Genomic DNA, 21,407 nt, shown 5'->3' with positions numbered 1-21,407 from the left:
CATAGTCACATAAGCCTGCATCATCAGCCCCTTCTAGGGTTAGGTTCACCGTCCCCAAAAAGGCAAAATAAACCATCACAGCCAGGTCAGCTAGTGCCTTTCCAGGATCTGAGACTGCAGAAGGAGGAGAGTGAAGAGGAACAACAACTGGAAGGGGAAGAACTTGTCCCTGCTGCCACTTCCTCATCCTGTTCCAACCGGGCAGTAAATATCCCTCAGCTCCTTTCCTTTGAATGGTTTTAAGACCTCACCATTAAGCACATGGCAGACACTCTAGATATATTTCTGGAAGTGGTGCAGAAGAAACCTCAGATTCAAGGACATCTTTCACCCTGCCGTTCCTATAAATGACTGTTAGAGCCTTCAGAAAACCTGTGGCACAAGCCAGTGCCCATTCTGCCCATATCAAAGTGAGCTGACAGGAGGCGTCAAGTTTCTACAAGGGTATTTGAGTACTTGTATTGTCACCTCTTACCAGGGTTGCTTGTGATAGCTGTGGTCCGAGAAAAGTCATAGCAGGAGTGGCTTTCCAACCCTACACCTAGGGGGTGAGACCCAGAGATTGGACCTGTTGGACATGCAACCTCTTTATGTACTAGCCTCCAGATGTCACTGATTACAAAGCTCTCCTGTTCAGCTGTCTCAGTATGTGAACAGGCTACCTCAACACCAAGAGTAACTAAAGACTATTTGTCTGAAGGACAGTTGATAGCCCATATGTCTTTACATGCTGTGCCAGATGTGGCCGACACAGCAGCACATACTATGGTTATGTTGGTGGCCATGAGAACTCCCTGGCTCTGATCAGGGATTCCCAAGGAGGTTCAAACAACTGACGGTCTTCTATTTGATGGCAACAAATTCCTTAATCCAAAGGGGCATGAGGCCATACATTTCCTGAAAGACTCTAGGGCCATTCTGTGCTCCCTGGGCCTCTCAGCCCCAAGAAAGAGGCAAGCAAGACCAGACTTTCGGGCACTATTTCTCTGATTACTATTACCAGCCTCAAGAGACCTCAGTTGCTGAGAAAGAAGTAGAGGTTTCAGCAACAGGGACTCTGACTCTTTCTCTAGTGCTTCACAATGTCTTTCCCCTGGCATTCAGTTTGACACAGTTGTCACGAGCCTAGCAGAACCTCCAGAGGATCTAGTCACTTCTGCCCCCTTTGGCAACCACCTCTTTATTTTTGAGAAACCTGGATTCAGTCATCTCAGACCTGTGGGTCCAAGGAATTGTAACCAAGCCAATTACAATCCCTTCCTACTACTTATCCCCATTTCTCATCCCTTTTCGTGGATCCTTCTCCTAAGATACTGTTAAAACAGTGGACTCCTACAACTAAGCAGTGGAAGAGGTGATCTTGGTAGTCAGGGGCAAGGGTCTTTATTCCCATTACTTATCCCAGAAAAGGGGATTGGCCTCCCATTCTGGACCTTTGTTTCAACACCTTCATCTGCTGTTTCAATTTCAGGATGGTGACTCTAGCCTCCATAATTCCCTCCACAAGATTGGTTCAGAGCTCTCGACCTGCAGAACTCCTCTATTTTTACAGTAAGGTTATTTCCTGTGGGTGAGATGAATTAGATTCCTGGTAGGAACACCTCATTACCAGTGTGGGATCCTACCCTTTGGTCTTCCATGGCACTGAGGATGTTCACATCTGCCAAACGCTTGGTGGTAGCTCATCTAAGGAGACGGATCCAGATCTACCTATATACCTTGAGTGACTGATTCAAGGAAGCTCTCCCCCACCTCCAACATGTGACCAATTCAAATAACCTTAAATTATTTACCATTTGGGGCCTCAAAGTCCAAGAGAAATCCATATACACTCAAAACTTAGCACTCATAGTAGCCATGTTAGATTCCAGGTCAGTGAGAGCTTACCTTACGGAGATTAAGTTGTTTGAGGTTTATCAAGATCACTCAAGAACATCAGCAAGACTGGCCTCTCGGACTCTTGAGACACATGGCCTCATAGAATCTTAGAAATGTAGGGCTGGAAGGGATCTGAAGAGGTCATCAAGTCTAGCCCCTCTGAGGCAGGAGCAAATAAACCTAACCTATCCCTGACCAGTTAATGTCCAACCTGTTCTTAAAAACTATCCAATGGTGGGGATTCCCCAGCCTCCCTTGGAAGCCTGTTCCAGAACTTTTCTGCCCTTTTCTAGTTAATTTTTTCCCCCCTAATATCTAACCTAAATCTCCTTTGCTGCAGATTCAGCCCCATTACTTCTTGTCCTACCTTCAGTGGAGAACAATTGATCACCGTCCTCTTTATAACAGCCCTTAACCTATTCATAGATTACAAGGGCAGAAGAGGCAATTATGATCATCTAGTCCGACCTCAGGTATAACACAGGCAATAGAACTTCCCCCAGAATAATTCCTAGAGCCAAGCTCTTAAAATCAAGATTTGGTTTCTTTTCTAAAAGTCCACCATGACCCATGGTAAATTGTTCCAATTGTTAATTATGTTCACTGTTAAAAATGTACCTTATTTCCAGCCTGAATCTGTCTAGCTTCAACTTACAGCGATTGGATCATGTTAAAACTTTTTTCTATTAGATTGAAGACCCCATTATTAAATGTTTCCCATGTAGTTACTCTCTAATCAAGACACCCCACCTTCTTTGTAAAGCTAAATAGGTTGAGCTCTGAGTCATCACTGAGGCGTGTTTTCTCATCCTTTAATCATTCTCATGGCTCTTTGAACCCTCTCCAATTTACCAACATTCTTTAATTGTGACCACCAGAACTGGACATAGTATTTTTGGCTTGCAAATTGAATGAGTCAGCAGTAATCCCTGGATCCTTTTCAGCAGTGGCCCCAGCTATTGCCCTTGACTGCTCATTTCAGCACTAGTGAACTGCTGACTAGCCCTGAAACAATGTGGAATATTTCCAAGGGTCCATCTGGGAGCAGTATCTGTACATCCTACTCCTATTCAGGGCCATGCTGTACTTTGCCACCCTTCAAAGCCTAGATTTTTTTAAACTTGCGTTTTTCCCCCCTCAGTCTTTCCCATGTTTGAAGACTGTTCCTATTTCTAAAATCTTTAGGGCAGCTGCTTGGAGCTCAGTTCCCACACTTACAATATACTATTCCTTGGTAGAGGCTGCCAGATTGGATGCCTGCTTTGATAGGGTTGTCTTACAGTCATTATCTAAGTATGAGTCCTATTACCCACCCTGCCAAGGAAACGCATAACTTTTGGTTTGAGTCACCAAAAGTGCATCTATGTGGACAATCTCTGAAAAGGGTTACTTACCATACTGTAACTGGCTCTTGTGTTGTCCACATGGGTTCCACAACACACCCTCCTTCTCCACTACTGTGGATTCCTATTCATCTGGGATTCTGTATTGGCGAAGGAAGTGGGGATGATTGGGCCTGCTCTGCTCTTTATCTGGCATGGGGATGCGAGAACATTAGGGTGCACGGGTAGCCTCAGTGGACACTACTGGCTAAAAGAATCTGATCCTGTTTATATCGGCCACATATGCACCAAGAGCAGAATGGGTGTGCACGACACATCACGAAGAACCACATTACTATAAGGTAAGTAACCGTTCTTTTCGTAACCTGTATAATGCTAAATGATGATTAAGGCTAAAACTGTTCTTAATTTGTTTAATCCATTTAAATGTAAAAGTCAAAAATCAAGGCTTCCTATCTTGCTGTGTTTGCCACTCAAGCTGCTTATCCCGGAAAGGACTGTAATGCATGCCCAACTTGCACTAACATAATTAATCCAAATTTCAGAGCTGGGTGTATAGTTACCTCAGCTGGCGGGTGATGCGAACTGTCTTTAAGAATGACAAATTGATTGCTAGAAGGAAAAGTGTACTCTTCTGCAACAACCTGTTTAAAACTCCTAGAGAAACAGCTTCCTAATGAAAGAGCCTATTCTCCTTTGTGCAGAAATAATCCACCTAGGAGAAAGGGGAAAGAGCTGGAGCCTCAGCTCATTGAATTTCATAGGAACTTTTGTTAGCATGGAGGAATCTGGGGGAGCCCAGCAAGCTCACGCCTCACCTGTGTTCCCTCTAAGGTGTGTGCCTGCGCGGCCGCACAGGAGGCCATCAAAGGGCCACGCACACAGGTGAGCGTGGAGGGTGGGTGGGGACAGTGGGGTGAGATGCGGGGCGGTGATGGTAGGTTGGGGTGTGCAGGGGTGGGGTGGGGAGATGAGACTCCTCTCTCTCCCCACCCCAGCTCCGTCTCTCCCCTGGTGAGCACAGTATCTTGATTAGCAGAATGTGTTTTGTCACTGATGGGTTGGTTCACAGAAACCCCCTGGGAGCTGCCACCCGATGTGACAAGACTACCTCTGCCCTTGCCTTCCCTGCCAGCTCAGGGCCCCAGCACCCTGTCTTGCTGAGCCAGACGCTCCCGTCTGCTCCAGCAAAGACCCAGGGTCTGAATTACTTGCCCCAAAGCTGCAGGTTTACCTGAAAGCAGCTAACAGAAGTGTGCTTGTCTTTAACACTCAGATGCCCAACTCCCAATGGGGACTAAACCCAAATAAATCTGTTTTACCCTGTATAAAGCTTATACAGGGTAAACTCCTAAATTGTTCGCCCTCTATAACACTGATAGAGATGCACAGTTGTTTGCTCCCCCAGGTATTAATACATACTCTAAGTTAATTAATAAGTAAAAAGTGATTTTATTAAATACAGAAAGTAGGATTTAAGTGGTTTCAAGTAGTAACAGACGAACAAAGTAAGTCACCAAGCAAAATAAAATAAAATGCGCAAATCTGTCTAATCAAACTGAATACAGATAATCTCACCCTCAGAGATGCTTCAGTAAGGTTTTTTTTTTTTTTTTTTTTTTTTTTCCTCCTCAGTCTGTACACCTTACAGGCCTGGGCACAGTTCTTTCCCCTGGTACAGCTCTTGTTCCAGCTCAGGTGGTAGCTAGGGGATTCTTCATGATGGCTCTTCTCATCCTCTTTGTTCTGTTACATCCCTTTATACATCTTTTGCATAAGGTGGGAATCCTTTGTCCCTCTGGGTTTCCACCCCCCCTCACTGGAAAAGCACCAGGTTAAAGATGGATTCCAGTTCATGTGACATGATCACATGTCACTGTAAGACCCCAAGCCTTCATTCCCCCCAGCCTGACTCACAGGAAGGCTTGCTTGCAAACAGAGCCATCCAGTCAATTGTCCTAGTTGATGGGAGCCATTAAGATTCCAAACCACCATTAATGGCCCACACTTTGCATAATTACAATAGGCCCTCAGAGTTATTTCATATTTCTAGTTTCAGATACAAGAGTGGTACATTTATACAAATAGGATGACCACACTCAGTAGACAATAAGCTTTGTAAAGATACCTTACAAGAGACCTTTTGCCTGAAGCATATTCCAGTTACATTATATTCACTCATTATCAAATTTTTATAAAACCATATAGACTGCAATGTCACAGTCATCACTTCAATAGCCAGGAAATAATGCCTCAAAACAGTCAGACTGCCAGAGAGATGCTTCTGGCAAGCTCTACACCGGTTGATAAGTTTTTTTAACTTCATGTAAAGGTCTTATAAACCTCCATTCTTGGCCATTACCTATCATTTAATTTTTTTCTCCATTACACTAGCTACATTACTTTTTCTCATCCTTTTAAAAAATGGCAAAAATAGTATTTCACGGTCCCTGGCTTACCATTGCATATTAGACCAATTACTTGGATCAACTGGCAGAAATTTTCTTGTGTTGAAGTTAGTCACTGGATCAATATAACATTGCCCCTCAACATCAACTGTGCTCTGAATTCAGAAGTAAGAGCATGTGTCAAGCATTCCATGAAAGCTTTAAGTATCAGGCTGAAGGAGTGAGCCTTTCCCATTTATAGATTGCAAAGGAACAGTCTCTAGGTAAGACAAATAAAGTTGAGACAAATTCTGATAAGTGTGTTTTGGTTGAGCTCCCCTTGGGGAAACTACAGGGTCTGATGGTTGCTATGTGCAACCTCATTAGGGTGAATGTCAGCTGTGCACACTTTTGTTGATGAAATTCAATGTCGATAAATGCAAAGTAATGCACATTGGAAAACATAATCCCAACTATACATATAAAATGAGGGAGTCTTAATTAGCTGTTACCACTCAAGAAAGAGATCTTGAAATCAATGTGGATAGTTCTGAAACAATTTATTCAACGTGCAGCTGCAGTCAAAAAAACAAACAATGTTGAGAATTATTAAAGGGATAGATAAGACTAAAAAATCATATTGCCTCTCTAAATCCATGGTATGCCCACATCTTGAATACTTTGTGCAGATGTGGTCTCATCTCAAAAAAGATATATTGGAATTGGAAAAGGTTCAGAAAAGGGCAACAAAAATTAGGAGTATGGAACGAACGGCTTCTGTATGAGGAGAGTAATAAGACTAGGACTTTTCAGCTTGGAAAAGAGGCGACGGGGGGGGATATGATAGAGGTCTATAAAATCATGACTGGTGTGGAGAAAGTAAATAAGGAAGTGTTATTTACTACGAACTAGGGGTCACCAAATGAAATTAATAGGCAGTAGGGTTAAAACAAAGGAAGTATTTTTTTCACACAACACAGTCAACCTGTGGAACTCTTTGCCAGAGGATGTTGTGAAAGCCAAGACTATACCAGGGTTCAAAAAAGAACTAGATAAGTTCATGGAGGATATAGGTCCATCAATGGCTATTAGCCAGGATGGGCAGGGATGGTGTCCCTAGCCTGTTTGCCAGAAGCTGGGAATGGGTGATGGGATGGATCACTTGATGATTACCTGTTCTGTTCATTCCCTCTGGGGCACGTGGCATTGGTCACAGTCTGAAGACAGGATACTGGGCTAGATGGACCTTGGTCTGACCCAGTATGGCCACTCTTGAAATTCACCCAGGAACACAGGTGGCCACAGAAAGTCCCCCAATGCAGAACTGTTGTGGTTACACTACATGTGAATGGGTAACTTCAGTTGGGTGCACAGAGGACACTGTACCTCCTGTATGTGACACAACTGGGTTCCACGCTAGCTATGCATAGGCCACTATAGAAAGGGGCTTAAGGAATGGGCCAAGGAATGGAAAAAGTCCATGGTTACATGTATCTAGTGGTCATGGCAAGGAATGTTAGACCAGTGTGCAGGAATCACAGGGTCTGGTACAGCAACTGCAAAGAGGATATGTATCTTCTCCGGCCACCGGTTGGGATGTTTGTTCTGTAACACCCCCCCCCCCCCCCCGTGCCTCTATTTCCCCATTTTCCAGATGGGAATAATGATACTGGTCTTCCTCTGTAAAACACTTTGATATTTAGAAATGAAAAGCACTAAATATTGTTGGCTTTTATATTTGTTTTAAAAGGAAATTACCAAAACTAGGACTAATGAAAATGTTTTTGTCTGATTTCCAATTACGACAACTCCCTGTTGTGGATTTAAACCTCCCCCTAGCAATGTTCGCAAAGCTTTTTGTGGGCAGGAGGACATGTAGTTTATCTAGGGGCCTGATCCTGCAGAGTATTACTCATGTAGCCATTATGCCCATGGAAAGAAGTAGAAGAACTTTCATGTCAAGTGAAAGTTTGCCTGAGCTCATGTGTTTGTAAAGTGCTGTGTACATTTACAGAGCTGTGTGTGTTTCACTGTAAAAACTGAGACACTGGAACATTGTATGTGTGCATGGGACTCTGAAGGTGAACTTGACTGCTACTTGTCCAAGCTGATCCAGTGTAAAAATATAAACCACATGAAGATTAAAAGTCATACAGACTATTCAAAGTGCTTTGTATTAATACAAGAGGATGGTAAGGGGAATTTGAGTGGTGTGTTAATTATTTTGAGCCTTAATGTCCTGATTTAAAAAGAAACATTTACTTTAATTTCTAAATTGCGGTATTATATTTTACATTCAGACAAGACCTTTACAGATGAAGCCCTGTCTGAACATTAAATATCTCCAGCATTTTGCATAAGTGGAAAAGATTCTTCCTATCCAAAATTCCCCTTCTTTCCAAACTACTGCACAGTGCTCTGTGCTGCTGGCCTAGCTGGCTGCTGATTTTCCTCACCAGGTGGCTGCCTTTCAGTGGTACATTTATATGCATAGTTTGCAAAGCATGCACTGATCCTTGTGGAAGGAGGCTGTAGGAATGAACAGATAGGTACTGCCGAGGTCACACAGACCTTTCCTAAGACCCAGCTAGGTACTAGCAGTAGGACGTGTTGAGCTCTTGGTGGGATAAGGGTTGTTGTGAAAGTACGGAGATGATGGCGCACATCCACATATTACCTCAATATTGGTGCTGCCCATAACAAAATACATTCCATACATTGATGGAAAAAATTGGAGGGAACACTGCTCCTCACCCTTCCAGGTGTGTAGAGGGGATTCTTCAGGGTTAAAGGAAATGGTATAGAACACAGTGCCTAGGTAGAACTGCAGACAAATGCATGGGAGCTCTGTGCTAACTTGTTCGTATTTGGGGACAAAGCTGGCTCATCAGAAACCCTGCTAACACTGTATCCTGTTAGAAACAAAACCTGAACAGTGGGCTACACTTGACTATTCCAGCTCTCTCAATTTCTCCATCTCTGTTAATGCATATGGTTATTTCAAATTGCAGTTGATTAATGAGGTTTTATGTCATTACAGGGATTTGGTGCAGAGAGAAAGATTCGTCAAGCTGGTGTTATTGACTAACTGATCCATAAAGCACATAACTAAGTACGATCAAGCAGTGGGAGCTGGTGAAGGGTACTGAATATCTCCCTATTCATCCCTTCCAAATTCTAAGAAGTTGTTACACCAGTTTTAACACCTTCCTCATGTTATGTTTAAAAAATTTATGAAACCATTTAAAAATTATGCACAGTTGCATCCTGAAGACTTAAGGTGGCGCCTTATAGTATCACATTTTAGACGCTTTTTGAATGGTGCATTTAACGCAACTGGTAACTGCAAATCTACATTGCCTATGTAAGTGAACATTATAGACAGTTCTACTCTGGTAGACCTTATGAAATTCTGCACTAAAAAGATATATATATACTCTACCTTCATTATTTCTGCCAAGGTATTACTATGCCTTAGCTCTCAGTTGCATTATCTTCCCCTCCACGTGGGAGGCTCACTTCCTGTTTGTTCAGATCTAATTCTGAGGACCATATGAGGGTGGACTATATTAACTTTTTTTTATATAAAATCTGTATGAGCATTCAGATAACTTTATTAAGTTGATGGCCAAATGTTACAATGTTGTTTTCATATCTCATTTAAACTTGAGTCCATGTAGGAAAGTTCTGTTAGATCTCAGTGAAAGTACCTTCCAGAGTAGATCTGTTTTTGTAACTTTCTGCAAATAGTATGTGCAGTGCAGAATTTCAGAAGGATGAGGTGTGCCATCGGTGTGGTAATTTAAATATATAAAACAATGCACAAATTTTGCTGCTGCTTAGAACACTGCAGCTTCTAAACCCAGTTTCTTTTACCGATTTAAATTTAAAAATTGTGCCTGAAGTGAATACATTTTTCTTTTTGCAGCCAGCACCCAGTGTACTGTAAAAGAATAAATACTTAGGCTTTCCATAGCTGTATTGAGATTTTCATCAAGGTGAAATAGTTAATGTCTGTGTGCTTTTTTTTTTTTTTTTTTTTCTCCCCAGCCACACTTTATCAAGCAAGAAAACTGAATGATTGGTCTAAGTATTACTTTAACCAAAAAGATCAGGAGTTATTTTCTTTGAATAGAGGGCAGTACTGTGTTTTTTTTTTCCCCCTCCATATTACCTCTATTCTCAATTTAGGGTTTTTCTTCTCTGGGAGATGCATTATCTTTGTGAAACAAACATTGCTTTCTCCAATTTTCTGTTAATGGCAAAGAATGGAAATAGAATAAAGTTTTACTGATTTTGAAAAAAAAAATGCCTCCAGTTTTGTCTCCAAGTACACATTCTGTGCTCAAGGTATCTTCATTCCAAAGCCTAATGCTGAGTTAGCCCTCTTATTTCTGCCTCAGTTTCCAGCAGTGCCTGCTGGACTGAAGTAGGGGCTGGAGCCTCTCGCCAGCACCGGGGCGTTCACATTAAGTGGGGCTGTTTAAAGCTGTTGCTTTCTGATGCAGTCCCCGCCTGCACAACCCTCAGGCTCAGGGCGGCCGGCACTAGAACTGCCCCGTGCATGGCAGCGCCGCACTCGGCCGGGAGCGTCCCCCCGGGCCGGGGCGTCAGCGCGGCCTGCGCCGGCCCATGACTCGCGCCAGACCCTGCAACGCTCCACAGCCGGGAGCCCAACCTGAGCCCCGCCTCCCTGGGCCGGCCGGGCCTCGCCGCCAGGGGCTCTACCGCTTCCGCTGCGCCTGGGCCATCGGGCGCCGAGCGGCGTGCTGCCCTTCCGGCCCCGCCTGATGACGTGAGCGTTGGGAGCCGGAAGGCCGGACCCACTTCGCAGGGGTGTTCCGCTTTCTCGGGCCCCGCGGAGCCTGTCGGGCCGCAAGGTGAGAGGCTCCCTGGGCCCCGCCCCGCCCCGGACTGGCTGGGCCCGGGGCTGTCACTGGTCCGGGCCCCGCGGGACCGGCATCCCGAGCCTGTGTTGGGGGGTTCGGGGCCCCGCAGGGCTCTGTCCAAACTGGGGCCAAGGGCCCCCCCGTGTCTGGGGGAGGGGACAGGGCTGGCCTTTGCCCCCGTCCGCCTGGGGTGGGGGTCCAAGGCCCGGCTCTCCCCCGCCGCCCCGTGTCTCAGGGTGAGCGGGTGCGGGGCCTTCGCCCCACTGACGTGTGTGCTGTGACCGCAGGTTCCCGGGCAGGGCGATGACAGAGTACAAGCTGGTGGTGGTGGGAGCTGGTGGCGTTGGCAAAAGCGCCCTGACCATTCAGCTCATCCAGAACCACTTCGTGGACGAGTACGACCCGACCATAGAGGTGAGTCCCTGCTGCAGGCGCTCGCTCGCCCGCTGGGGCAGTGAGGGTTGGGAGGCTGGGCGTGGCAGGCAAAGCTTGGTCTGTACAATGCTCCTGAAACAGACGTATTTATTCTTCTGGCTGATTTGACGTTCAGTCACTTTTTGCAGTTGGGCTGTGTTTGCACTGCAGCTTCTGAACCCATTCAGGGAAGTGGCATGGCTCAGAAATAACTAACAAGGTTCAAACGCATTTGTAGTTCCTGTAAACTAGTGCAGCAGGTTAGCAATCCCTTGTCTAGCTCTCCAGGTGAGGCTGACTTAGGCTGTAATGCACTTCTGTGCAACAGGTTTCACTCACCCTTCTCCACTGTAACATACACACAGATTTATTACTTGGGCTTCCCCGGCAATGCCACATTGTACAACCCAGCTAAGTGCTGACAGCATGCTGGACTTCCAAGTTGAGAAGTTCAGTTTTTATTGGTCTTCATGTTCAGATCTACAAAAAGTTTATTTTGAATGTCCACTACTCCAGGTAAACCAGACTATGGCCATTTAAGCTGAAGCAGGTCAGTTGCATGTACCTTAATGTACAGCTTGTTTGTTTCTGTACATGATGCTTTACAGCGTAGATTGTCATCTCCTCCTGATGTCCCACAGAGAGGGAAAGGACAAGGGAGAGTGCTATCTGATTATGAAACTATTTGGGAAACTAATATATCCATCATGAGGCAAACAATGGGTGTTGTCTGTATAAGTGGTTGTGGTTTGAGCCTCTTTTGAAGGACTATTTTGAGACACATCTATTGAGTGCACTGCAGTACAGGTAGGCACCTGTGTGCATTTCATCCCATATTCATTAATCCTTTATTTGCTTGTATGTGTAATCAATCACTACATGTATTTTCATCATTACTATTTTGCTGAAGGGGGGGGCATCCTCTCCATTGGCACTGTCCGTTGAGTAAGTTCTGTGGGGGAAGGGACCACCCTTTTGTTCTGTAAAAAGAACAGGAGTACTACCAAATTTCTTTTTGCGGATACAGACTAATACGGCTGCTACTCTGAAACCTTTTTGTTCTGTGTTTGTACGGCCCCTAGCACAATGGCATCTTGGTCCATGACTAAATCTCCTAGTTGCTACAGTGTTACAACTAATAAAAGTAACTATGAGTAGGGTCATAAATCCGGGGGAAGCACATTCCTGTGTCCTACACCACTGGTTTGATTTGGTTCCCAGGACAGGCTGTCAATGTTTTAATGGGGCTTTATTTGGTGCTGGTCTGGCCAGGATGATCCTGAAGTTAATGCAGTAAAATTATCATTTGTTGTGTCATTTGAGTAATGTTTTATGAGGTAAATAGCATTGAATTATTTGTTTTTATAGGTGAGACATGCATAAAAAATAAAAATAGATGTAAGTATATAAAGCAACCTCCAAATGTTGGACTCTTGCTTCTTCTAAAAAGGACGTAAACTGGAGAAACCTCTTCTGAGTCATGCTCAATATTAGCTTCTTCTTTCTGGGATTCTGTTTGGGAATTATAGAGTCCACTGTATCTGGGGGCATATTCTCCTTGATGCATGGTACAGAGGTACATCATGGGGGCTATTTTGTGAGATATTCGGGTTTCCTTTGCTGATACATAGTTTTATAACTTCCTGTAGATATACTCAATGAATCACAGCAGAGGTTCCTCCTCCCCCTACAGCAACAGTGCAGTAGAAGCCAGTAGTTTGCCTTTCCAGAGGTGAAAGGCCTTTTTGTCACAAAAGTCCATGCTGTGTTAAGGTCACTAGCAATACACCCTGCACTTGAAATGCTTCCTCGGTTAGAGTTCAAGAGAAAGTGGGGCAAGACATGGAACTGCTGCCAGCTTTAGGCTTTCGACTAGGAGGTGCCTTTGAGACACTCACGAATAGAGTCTGAAGTAAGGGATTGCTGCCGCAGCAGCACTAAGTTTTGTCTTTGTTTTCAAAGTTGTCTTTGTATCTCCCTCAGGATTCATATCGGAAACAGGTAGTTATTGATGGTGAGACCTGTTTGCTAGACATTCTGGATACTGCGGGGCAGGAGGAGTACAGCGCTATGCGAGACCAGTACATGAGAACTGGTGAAGGCTTCCTCTGTGTCTTTGCCATTAATAACAGCAAATCATTTGCTGATATCAATCTCTACAGGTACGTTCTGCTCTTCGGGAGGAAGTATTTCCTAGTTTTATTTTGGAGGGGGAAGGCTGGAGTGGCGCAATCTTCAACTGGCATTGAACATTATTCACCACTGGAATTAGTGGAGACCAAACTTGCAAGACAATCAATGATCTTCAAATAATAAATGCTGGAAAATTCCATACTGGGTTTCAAAATGCCTTTTAAAATCGGACTCAATGTTTTAGAGTGGTACATAAATTGTCCACAAATGGAGAATGGAACAGCCACCAAGATAGAGTGTTGAAGATTAGATGGTATTTCAGTGGCGTAGCATACAGGACAAGACACCTGAAATAGTAGCTGAGGGGGAGCACATCAAGGTGGATTCACTGATGGGGTAAGGAGAGGGACATATTGGTTAATGGGCTAGGGGCTAAGTTCTGCCAGCACTAATGTCTGGTTTGTAATAAGATGTTGGTTTAAAACTCAGTTTTTGTACAAGAAAAGCTGGTTTTTAATGTATTCTTTCTCCAGAGAGCAGATTAAGAGAGTGAAAGATTCAGATGATGTGCCAATGGTGCTAGTGGGAAACAAGTGCGACTTGCCCACAAGGACAGTGGATACAAAACAGGCTCAAGAACTAGCTAAGAGCTATGGGATCCCCTTCATTGAGACGTCAGCCAAAACAAGACAGGTGACGAGCTTCCATTCTTCCAGTGTGATTTCTCTCCTTGGTGCTATAAATATGGTAGTGGCCTGGATCCTGTGTGGTACTGATGGCCAGGGGGTGGAGATGGAGATGTGTAAATCACTTTCCCGTTTTTACCTTTGAGTTCAACCGGAACATGCAGAGTAGAACTTTAAGAACATAAGAACGGCCATACTGGGTCAGACCAAAGGTCCATCTAGCCCAGTATCCTGTCTTCCAACAGTGGCCAATGCCAGGTGCCCCAGAGGGAATTAACAGAACAGGTAATTATCCCAGTGATCCAGCCCCTGTTGCCTAGTCACAGCTTCTGGCATACAGAGGTTAGGGACACCATCCCTGTCCATCCTGGCTAATAACCATTGATGGACCTATCCTCCGTGAACTTATCTAGTTCTTTTTTGAACCCTGTTATAGTCTTGGCCTTCACAACATCCTCTGGCAAGGAGTTCCACAGGTTGACTGTGTGTTGTGTGAAAAAAACACATCCTTTTGTTTGTTTTAAACCTGTTGCATATTAATTTCATTGGGTGACCCCTAGCTCTTGTGTTATGAGGAGTAAATAACACTTCCTTATTTACTTTTTCCACACCAGTCATGATTTTATAGACCTTTATCCTATCCCCCCTTAGTCGTCTCTTTTCCAAGCTGAAAAGTCCGTTTTATTAATCTCCTCATATGGCAGCTGTTCCGTACCCCTAATAATTTTTGTTGCCCTTTTCTGAACCTTTTCCAATTCCAATATATCTTTTTTGAGATGGGGGACCACATCTGCATGCACTACTCAAGATGTGGGCGTACCATTGATTTATATAGAGGCAATATGATATTTTTTGTCTTTATTTAATTTCTTTTGCTCTGGACGATATCAAAACCTCAGTGACTCCTCAGGCTCACATTGATGGCCTCAGTAGCTGAATTCTAAAAATGCCAAGTCTTTACCAACCAGATGAGAGTTCAGCCATCCCTCTCTTCTGGAGTAGTCTGTAGTAGGAGCAAATGCTGTTCTTATGAGATTTTGTCCCAAACTGCCAAGTTTCCCTTGGCTTCTAATTAAGGCCAGTGTTGAAGCTAAGTCCGTGACATGTCCTCAGAGCGTGTGTGTTTATATAGAGAGCATTCTCCACTTATTGCCCTCTGTTCAGTAGGCTCCCCCAAGTCATTGCTCTATCCACATCACTTTTCAGAATGAATCTGGAAAGGGGCAATAAATTGCTAAGAAATAGTCTGAAAATGAAACTTGAACAGGGAGGCAATTTGCCGAGAAATAACCCCATTTCCTACTGAGGACATAAGCTTCAGAAACCTACCTCCTCCTATAGCTACAGTCAGCCATTGCCTCCATCGTTAGAAGGCGGCTGCTTGTTTGTGGTTTCCTCAGAGGGAAAATTATCAAAGTCAAGAATGTAATTGTGGGAAATGTGGGCGTATAGTATTGGTTCCCTGCTGCAATGAATTGTGGGATAAGTTGGCCCCTAATGCTCCTGGCTCCCAGTTGGCTAGGAGCTGCCCTGGAGAGAGGAATGCATTTTGAGTAAGTATGTCAAAGAATACTTTGGCGGAATAGTAAAATGATGGATGGAGTGCAAAGTGATGTCCAAGCACATGGGGGAGAGAATACCTGACCAGGACTCTTTGCATTCAGGGTGTCGAAGATGCCTTTTACACATTGGTGAGAGAGATCCGCCAATACCGGATGAAAAAGCTCAACAGTAGTGAAGATGGGAATCAAGGCTGTATGGGATTGTCATGCATTGTGATGTGATAAAGTAAGCTGAGATTAAATCTTTCATTGAACTCATATGAATGCATCTATAAGCCTTGGCAAAAGTAGATTATAATGGACCAGTTGCCACAGCCTTTGCTATATTGTAGAACCTGTTGGTTGATGTCCCATGGATTTAACCAGACCTAGAACCAGTTACTTCTCTGAAGTTTGTTTCATCAATTAGGAGCAAAGTTTGAAAGTGGATGGTCTGTTCATGTATCAGAGGGGTAGCCGTGTTAGTCTGGATCTGTAAAAAGCAACAGAGAGTCCTGTGGCACCTTTAAGACTAACAGATATATTGGAGCATAAGCTTTCATGGGTGAATGCCCACTTCGTCGGATGCATGTAATGGCAATTCCGGTCTGTATGTCCCTTTGTGTCCCCCCTTGCCAGCTGCCTCTGTCCTTTGGGAAACACTGGTTTAATCCAGAGAAGCCCAGCACACACTTCATATTTCCTTATTCTCACACCAATGCCACCCATGATCTTCACAGCTCTAAAATTAGCTTTTGCTTGTGACCTGCTTCTGTACAGCTAACATGGGAAGCACAGCTCTGGGGGGAAGGGGGGGTTTGTAATTGCATCTTCACAGGCAACAGAGGGAGAACCATGTGCCATTCTTGGGCAGCTCAAACAAAACTGCAGTAATTCAAACAAATGAAGAATGCTGTGATGGAGGGTTAGATTCTTTCCAACAGCTGTTCCGAAAGCATTGCCCTGCTGAATAAAGTGGGTAGGTTATCCCAGTACTCGTTACACAGACACCCTGTCATATCACATGTCCATCATGAAATAGTATAAAAGCTAATCAAAGATGCTTTTCCCTTTTAGCCACCAAGAATACCTGGTTCAGATGTAGCTGGAAGACAAGTCTTGATGCCACTCTAAAGCATCTCACGATGATACCCTGGTGCCAGCCAAGCAGTATAAAGTCCTTTTCTGTGCTCCATCTGAAGAGAACATCTCTGAACAGCTACCTCCTTGCTCGGCTAACTGAGCAGAGAAAGCCCCATCTGTTGATGCACTTGGGATTTCTTTTTTCTTTTTTTTCCTGGGTAGGTTCAAACAGAAAACTGGTCACAAGAAAAGCGAACTTTAAACACCAAATACTGTGAAAAAGATGACAACATTTTTACCTCTAGAGTAGATGCTAGAAGTGATGTTTGTTTCCTTTGTATCAGATTAAGACCTGGGGAGGAATAGCTCAGGCAGGGAGGGATAGCTCAGTGGTTTGAGCATTGGCCTGCTCTAAACCCAGGGTTGTGAGCCCAATCCTTGTGGGGGCCACTTAGGGATCTGGGGCAAAAATCAGTAATTGGTCCTGCTAGTGAAGGCAGGGGGCTGGACTCGATGACCTTTCAGGGTCCCTTCCAGTTCTATGAGATAGGTATATCTCCATATATTATATTATTATTAAGACCTGCAGGGCTAACTGAGAAATGTCACTAATCACTGACTGGCAGATAATGTCAGAAATGGCTTTGCCACTGTTTCTTAATACTCTGCTACCTGTTCCAGATTGGTATCTGCTCTCTGTGTGCACCACACAGCCTACTCACAGCACACCATTGTGTCATGCCGTTTACTCCGATCCTCTATCTTTCTGTAATAAAAAGGAGAGATCTTTGTTAATTAAGTGCCTGCTTGCAAAGGAGCTTTAGAGCTTTTCCCCATTGTCAGACTGAAGGAATTACCAAGGATTCAGGTTCCCTTGAGAGCTGGTACACTTGTAAATTATCATGTCTTTGAGAAATGCACATGGTCAGTTTATTTGCGTGACTGGACTCTGCCTCTTCATCTAGAGAAAATTCCCGGCTGGAAGCTCCAGTAGACATGTGGGAGGGGTTCTCCATGTCTAAGGAGCACAAGGCGATGGATCTGTTTTCTGTTCTGTTTTAGTGGGTAGACTCATGTACATTCCCTCTAGCTTTGTCACTGTGCCCATGGCTTCCTTCATCTCCAGGTAGGACCAAACTAATCAGCTGCTCTTGTTAATGTTGGTTGGAAATATATGTGGTCTGCTACTTGACAGGTAACCACACCAGTGGATTTTACCAGTTTGGGTGACTATTAATTGTTCAGATTTGTCTAGAACTTGCAATTCTATTTTAAAATGATTTGCCTCATCACCAAACTTCAAATAAAGCCTCTGTCAAATTAATCTCTGAGAAGAGTAGCTGGAGGACATTCTCAATGGGGAAGGAGTCTTGGATTTCTGACTGGCTTGCACAGTGTGTAGTGTTTGCTCCAGACTGCAGTGCATGCAGTCCCTCCAAAAGTGGGTGAGAAGCTAGCAATAAAATATAGCACAGAATACTGATCTGGCTTCTGATTATGTCTGACTTCAGAATCATCTGTGTCAGGGGTTGGCAGAATGAGGAAGGAAATTCAGTGATCAGCATAGAGAAGTTTTCTTGGTTTGCTGATGGGATTTTGGTGCTTGTTCTACCCCCGGCAGAGTATGAGCGAATCCTTGCACAAATCATGGAGATTCTTCCTGGAGCAAGATACCATTTGCTAGTTGGCATGAACTAGGCCTTACAAGTAAGGGCACTCTTGTAATACTCTCCCAGTTATACAACACTGTGGTATGTTGGGTCCTTCACTAGCCAACGTACCATTGGAATTGGACTCTGTGACCAGATGAGCTAAAGTAGCATATTTCAAAACCAGTCATCATCATCATCGTGGTAAATCCCAAAGGGACATGGCCTCCTTGCAGATCAAGTGCCTCCTGGATCAATCTCTGGATAGGACCTTAAGGTGGTCTGGCTGGATGTTCAGTTTAGGTCTATCACTGGCAATTTTATCACACCATTAAAATTTTGGGCACCCACATGATCACTGGCCATGTAGCGGCATTCCTTAGTAAATATGCTTCAGAATTAGTTGGTTTTTCATACTAATAATATGTCCATATCAGAAAGCTGCTGAAAAAAAAACAGTGCTGAAGGACGTGGTTGCTGGGTTCAGCTTCAAATGTCGGTTTCTTATCTTGTTCTGCTATTTGATACAGAACAGCCGATGAAGACGATGAGAATTGAAAATGTCATGCCTATGTTCTTCAGCCTTCCTCAGCACCCATGTTTCACTTCCGTACAACAGAGTTGATATAACCATGGTTCTATGGATCCACAGCTTTGTAGCAAGCTCGACGTTATGATATCCTCACTGCGGCCTCTGAAGGGCCTGAAATGTGGCGTCACGTTCTGCTGTACAAGTGTCCACATCTTTCAAGCATCCTCCAGCACTGTCTGTGACGCTGCCCAATTATCTGACAGCTCCCATCTTTTCAGTATCTCATCCAAACAAATTAATAGTAAACTGGTTGTAATCTGGAGCTGGAGGTTGCTTGATGGTAATGGCCAGGGACCTAATTTTATCTGGATTAATAACCAGACCAATGCATGCTACTTCTCGCCTGACCAGATCAGCCATCAGCTGTAGATGCACCAGACTGAGCCAACAAGACAATGTCATCTCCGTATTCAAGATCTCGGAGCGCAGTGGTGTTCAGCTCAACGTCACCAACAGCTGCTGCCTCAAGCTTATCCATCAACCAATAGTGCCGAAACGGAACAACAATCATGACTGAACGCAGCCTTGCCAAACTCCTGTGGAGCTAGGAAACCAAGCTGTGTATCTGCCATTGACTCAAATGCAGCTTTCCTTTCCATTATAGAGCTCTTCTGTCAATGATACTATCTTCCTAGGGATGATAAATCACTTCATCAGATCCCACACACTTACTTGAGGCATTGAATCAAAGGCCTGACAGAAGCCTATACAAAGTGTTGTTCAGGGCTTATTAAAGTCAGACACCTTCTCAAAAACCTGTCTGAAGGTAAAGGTCTGGTTGACAGTGGAAAAGCTAGGTCTAAAGCTGCAGGGAGTAACCCTGCCTTTGCCATGCAGTCCATTGTTGATTCCAAAGCAAAGTGTGGTTCCAAATCCCATCCAACCTGATAGTGTGTTTGCTCTAGGAAGAGCAGTTGGTGTATAACTGACAGAGGGAGCTCAGAACCCTAACATGGACCCCACACAGATAGCGGCTGGTGAGGGTTTTGTTTCAGCTTGCTGATAGCAGGATCATAGATTTTACTTTGAGATGTCCTCCTCCAATTAGAAAATGGTGAGAGATAAAGTTAGCCCTTTAATGATTCTTCCATAATCAGCTACATGCCGGCTCCTCCTCCTCAAATGCAGAGGGGAATGCTACTCTAATTACTGTATACCCCCCCAATAATCATTGGTGACATTATAATCAAGTGTAGTTCCTAAAATAACTTTGCTTTTGGCTGGTGTGAAACTGATACCTTATTTCAGAGTAAAATCTCTGTACATAAAACATTAGCTTCCAATGATACGCACACGTGCGCAGGGATGGGCAGCATTATGGAGAGTGCTGCTTGGGATCTGCATGTTGGATTCTTGACTAGGGGTCCTTTTGTCTTGTGATTTCTTGATCCCATTGTTTGAAGTCACAGGTTCCTCCTTACTGGGACAGGTCCAAGAAAACCCTTGGTAGTAAAACGTTTACTGTCTTGTCTGTCAGTAACTGGAAACGTGTACATTTTCTTATGTGACAAGATGTAGTTCTTGATTTGCAAAAACACTCCTAAAACCTTGTACTGGTGGTTGGTTATGTGTCCGGGGTCGGCAGGGGGACACGAGAATTGTGAGTCTGGCATAATGTGTTGTCTGCTTTCTCTAAGCAACCATGATTGTGTTCTGAGGTGGCCCTATTGTGAGGACTTTGGGTCTTGTGTCTTGCATCTGCTCAGTTTATTGAATGTAAGAGCCCACCTGGAAAGATCGTGGTCTGGGGATGCCCTGTGCAGGAGAGGCAGGTGTCTCTGGCCGCTAAGATTCTTTTAGCCAGGTCTGTGCAAATTTTGTAGATTACCTGGAAATGTGAACTATTTTCTTCTGCCAGACTGTGTGGGAAAAGGGACGAGTGCAGTGTTTAAGGGATCTCTTTAGAAAGTGCGCTGTCAGAGCACACTCACAGGAAAGTATTAAGAAATCTTGTTCCTTTACAGCTGTTATTTGATGTTTAAAGGTCATGAATTCAACCATATGAAGATTAAATATCCTATTTGGCTGGGTCTGCAGCATGTTAACTAACTGAAAGTGCATCTGAGATGCGTTCTCCGTGTTAAAACAGTGTAACACATGCTATTTGTTGTTAAAAACACACTAACTATGACTCCAGCTTCTGGGAAGCTCTGGAGTTAATGTTTGAGCTTGCAAACTCTACCTACTTTTTCTATAGCCCCCCTAAGTAGAACCCTTCCTGTTGGGAAATACCAAATCGTAAAGTTAATGAGACTGGACAAGGGTTGTGTAATGTGGATTTTACCCTAGGATCCTTGGACAGGGGATTCAGTGGGAGGTTCTGTAGGACTCTCCCAAGGGTTGTGTAATGTGGATTTTACCCTAGGATCCTTGGACAGGGGATTCAGTGGGAGGTTCTGTAGGACTCTCCCAAGGGTTGTGTAATGTGGATTTTACCCTAGGATCCTTGGACAGGGGATTCAGTGGGAGGTTCTGTAGGACTCTCCCAAGGGTTGTGTAATGTGGATTTTACCCTAGGATCCTTGGACAGGGGATTCAGTGGGAGGTTCTGTAGGACTCTCCCAAGGGTTGTGTAATGTGGATTTTACCCTAGGACCCTTGGACAGGGGATTCAGTGGGAGGTTCTGTAGGACTCTCCCAAGGGTTGTGTAATGTGGATTTTACCCTAGGATCCTTGGACAGGGGATTCAGTGGGAGGTTCTGTAGGACTCTCCCAAGGGTTGTGTAATGTGGATTTTACCCTAGGATCCTTGGACAGGGGATTCGGTGGGAGGTTCTGTAGGACTCTCCCAAGGGTTGTGTAATGTGGATT

The 21,407-nt window shown here is 44.3% G+C and overlaps 2 protein-coding genes across 3 annotated transcripts in view; both read left to right on the top strand.

Moving 5' to 3' along the window:
- The window catches only part of CSDE1 (cold shock domain containing E1), a 47,513-nt gene extending 37,596 nt beyond the window's left edge, over nt 1-9,917 (top strand). Inside the window, exon 20 of the mRNA XM_065403812.1 lies at nt 8,649-9,917. Within this exon, the coding sequence (XP_065259884.1) occupies nt 8,649-8,696 (48 nt within the window). The 3' untranslated portion in view covers nt 8,697-9,917. The remainder of the gene's footprint in view (nt 1-8,648) is intronic.
- Nucleotides 9,918-10,388: 471 nt separating this feature from the next.
- On the top strand, nt 10,389-17,814 carry NRAS (NRAS proto-oncogene, GTPase). Of its 2 annotated transcripts, XM_065403810.1 has the most exons (6): nt 10,389-10,488; nt 10,785-10,911; nt 12,895-13,073; nt 13,578-13,737; nt 15,395-15,518; nt 16,349-17,814. In XM_065403810.1, the coding sequence occupies exons 2-5, from the start codon at nt 10,801-10,803 to the stop codon at nt 15,512-15,514; spliced, it is 570 nt and encodes a 189-aa protein (XP_065259882.1). In that variant the 5' UTR covers nt 10,389-10,488; nt 10,785-10,800; the 3' UTR covers nt 15,515-15,518; nt 16,349-17,814. The 2 variants fall into 2 exon arrangements, with proteins under 2 accessions (XP_065259882.1, XP_065259883.1); XM_065403811.1 differs by lacking the exon at nt 16,349-17,814 and having other exon boundaries at nt 15,395-15,549.
- The last annotated feature ends 3,593 nt before the right edge of the window (nt 17,815-21,407 follow it).

This window comes from Emys orbicularis, chromosome 4 (genome assembly GCF_028017835.1).
Source record: "Emys orbicularis isolate rEmyOrb1 chromosome 4, rEmyOrb1.hap1, whole genome shotgun sequence".
NCBI lineage: Eukaryota > Metazoa > Chordata > Testudines > Emydidae > Emys > Emys orbicularis.
This window is presented reverse-complemented; position numbering and strand designations above follow the sequence as displayed.